The sequence below is a fragment of the Priapulus caudatus genome, unplaced genomic scaffold (assembly GCF_000485595.1).
Source record: "Priapulus caudatus unplaced genomic scaffold, Priapulus_caudatus-5.0.1 Scaffold180, whole genome shotgun sequence".
Lineage (NCBI taxonomy): Eukaryota > Metazoa > Priapulida > Priapulimorpha > Priapulimorphida > Priapulidae > Priapulus > Priapulus caudatus.
Window position 1 is genome coordinate 126,534 of NW_014577241.1, and position 2,586 is coordinate 129,119.

The 2,586-nt window shown below is 48.8% G+C and overlaps 1 protein-coding gene across 1 annotated transcript in view; it reads left to right on the plus strand.

Moving 5' to 3' along the window:
* Positions 1-2,586, plus strand: part of LOC106806797 (protein DD3-3-like) — a 26,678-nt gene that overhangs the window by 22,186 nt on the left and 1,906 nt on the right. Inside the window, exon 15 of the mRNA XM_014808878.1 lies at positions 2,165-2,334. Coding sequence (XP_014664364.1) covers positions 2,165-2,334 — 170 coding nt within the window. The remainder of the gene's footprint in view (positions 1-2,164; positions 2,335-2,586) is intronic.

The window sequence follows — 2,586 nt, forward strand, 5'->3', positions numbered from 1 at the left end:
CGTGCGTGCGTGCGTGCGTGCGTGCGTGCGTGCGTGCGTGCGTGCGTGCGTGCGTGCGTGTGTGCGTGTATGTGTGTGTGTATTTTGATCGCCAATCCCGTACTGCCGCTCGCTCCATACTGGCAACACCACGCTAGCGAGCGCCGCGGTAGTCGGTATACGTTCGCACACTTACTTATTTTGATTGTATCGCGTGTTGTTATATTTCCACCACTGAAGGGAGATCTAGAGCAACTGACCGGTTTACCAGTCAACCTGGCAATGCTCGGCCTCGCGCCCGAGAGACGTTCATGTGGTGATCACAGCCGCCGCCAGAGGGACACGGTCCCGCGCAAAGGATATACGCCCATCAACGCGCATGCGCGAAACAAACTCCTAGATTTAAGTGTTAGCGCCTCGAAGAAGTGAAATGATGCTCGCAGCGGTACAGGCTAGCGAAGGCAGTGCCCGACAAACATTAACACAGAAGAAGCAAAACAAATAGCCGCCTGTCGCCTTCCAAGATGGACGCCAGCGGCGTTAAGGTCAACGGCGATATCGTCGCGACCAATAACAATGCAGATGAGAAGACGAACGAGAGCTCGGGGATGCTAGAGGGCTCACTAACGCGGGAGAAAGAGGCGGAGGATGCGTGCGCGGTTGCCGAGGGAACGGTCGAGCGACGCAAGCGCTCATTGTCCGTCCGTCCCCTGCGGCCACTGTCCATGCAGAACGGCCTGACGACCACGGTGCCGACCAACTTCATAAACCCGCTCGATTCGCAGGTAATTGGGTGTAAACACCACACAAACACACAGCAAAACACGATCTCGAGACAGAGAGAGAGAGAGATAGTACGACATGTCGTGCGGCAGCTGTGACGTTGTCAACGCCTGCGGACCCTATAAGCCAATAATACCCCAATATATATACATGTCGACATCGCTTCGCATCTCCGACCGACTGAGATGTGCGGTGTACTTATGCGGTGGCTTCCGGGAAGTGCAGCGGTATACCGAGAATAAATGTGTGTGCTTGCGTGCGTGCGTGCGTGAATATAGGGCCGGCAAACCGACTATAAAGCGAGCTGGTGCTGAATCGATCGCGCCAACGCGTGTAACATTGTATACATGTATACATGTGTATAAGAGCTGGCTCGCTGCTGGCTACACACACACACGAATACACACACAAACACACACACGAACACACACACGAACGTATCACACGAGAGGGATCACATTACCTCCCTGCAACTTCGTTGCGCGGAAGTAATTAATGCATAAATAAGCATACATTCATACAGTAATACATTGATGCTTCGTTGGTGAAGAGCGATAGAGCATCAGTCCACGCAATGTTCGCACGCTTGTTCGATAACCAAGGAAGTGTTCATGTCGGAATAGCGGGTTTGTGAAGGGTAATGCCAATGAGTAATGCCAATTCACAATGAGTGGTGAATCCCAGCTGATAGGCTAGAGTATAGACGTTTGCATTTACAGGAGTGTAGGCAGCTCGTTTTGCCCGCGGTTGGCAAATTCGCGTGCGGTTTGTGTCCTGTGCAATTCGGGGCGACCGTGGCAGTTCGCCATTGACCTGAATCTGTATCTGTATCTGTATTGGTCTGTGTTTGTGTGTGTTGGGGGGGGGGTGCACCCTTACCCACCCGCTAGCCCCCGCTAGCTAGGGCTTTGGTGTATGTTGTATATACGGCAGCGATGTACGAGGCTACGTCAAAACGTAGGGATTCAATCTGATCAATCATTATCAATTTGAATCATTATCAATGTGATTCAATGTTTATCAATCATCCTGGGGCCGATTTCTTAGCTAATCTTAGATAATTTAAATTTCCTTGGGAAAAAATTGAAGTAAAATTTCCAATTGTAAAATCTGCAGCGTACTTAATATACTAGTACTACCTCAATACTACTTCTAGTACTAGCAACTAATTATGATTAGTGGATTTAATCATGCTTCTGAGTAGAATTAAATATTGTGATTAACTTAATCATGATTAAAGTTAATTACGCTTCGTGAAACAGTCACTTCAATTTAAGTACGGGAAGTTAATCATGATTAGTGATTTAATCATGATTAAATACTTAAGTACGCTTCGTGAAACCGGCCCCTGCTGTATACCTTTGCTGCTACACCACCAACATTACTGACATATGCTTCACAGGTTCACGATGAAGATTGACCTTGACTCGCACAAGGACGTGGAAGTGTACCACGCGAACACGCAGAACTTTGTCTCATGGCAGCGGCTCGAGGGAACCGTGGAGAATGGCGCCGTCGAATTCTCGACGGACCGTGGCGGCATCTACGTAGTACGCACCAACACCAACATCGGTGAGCGGCGCCAGACTAGAACGCGGGGGGGGGGGGAATGGTGGAGGGGGAGAGGAGTGTATATATACGTATACAATATACAATACATTAGCAAACCTAATGCTAAAGGGGGATCGTGGCAGTGGGGAGGAGCATATATAAATCATTAAATCATAGAAATAGGGAGGAGTTGACATCAATAAACAAGGGAAATTCGTCATTTACTAGCCTATAATACGTACGATTTACTACGGCGTAACTCATCCAACTTGA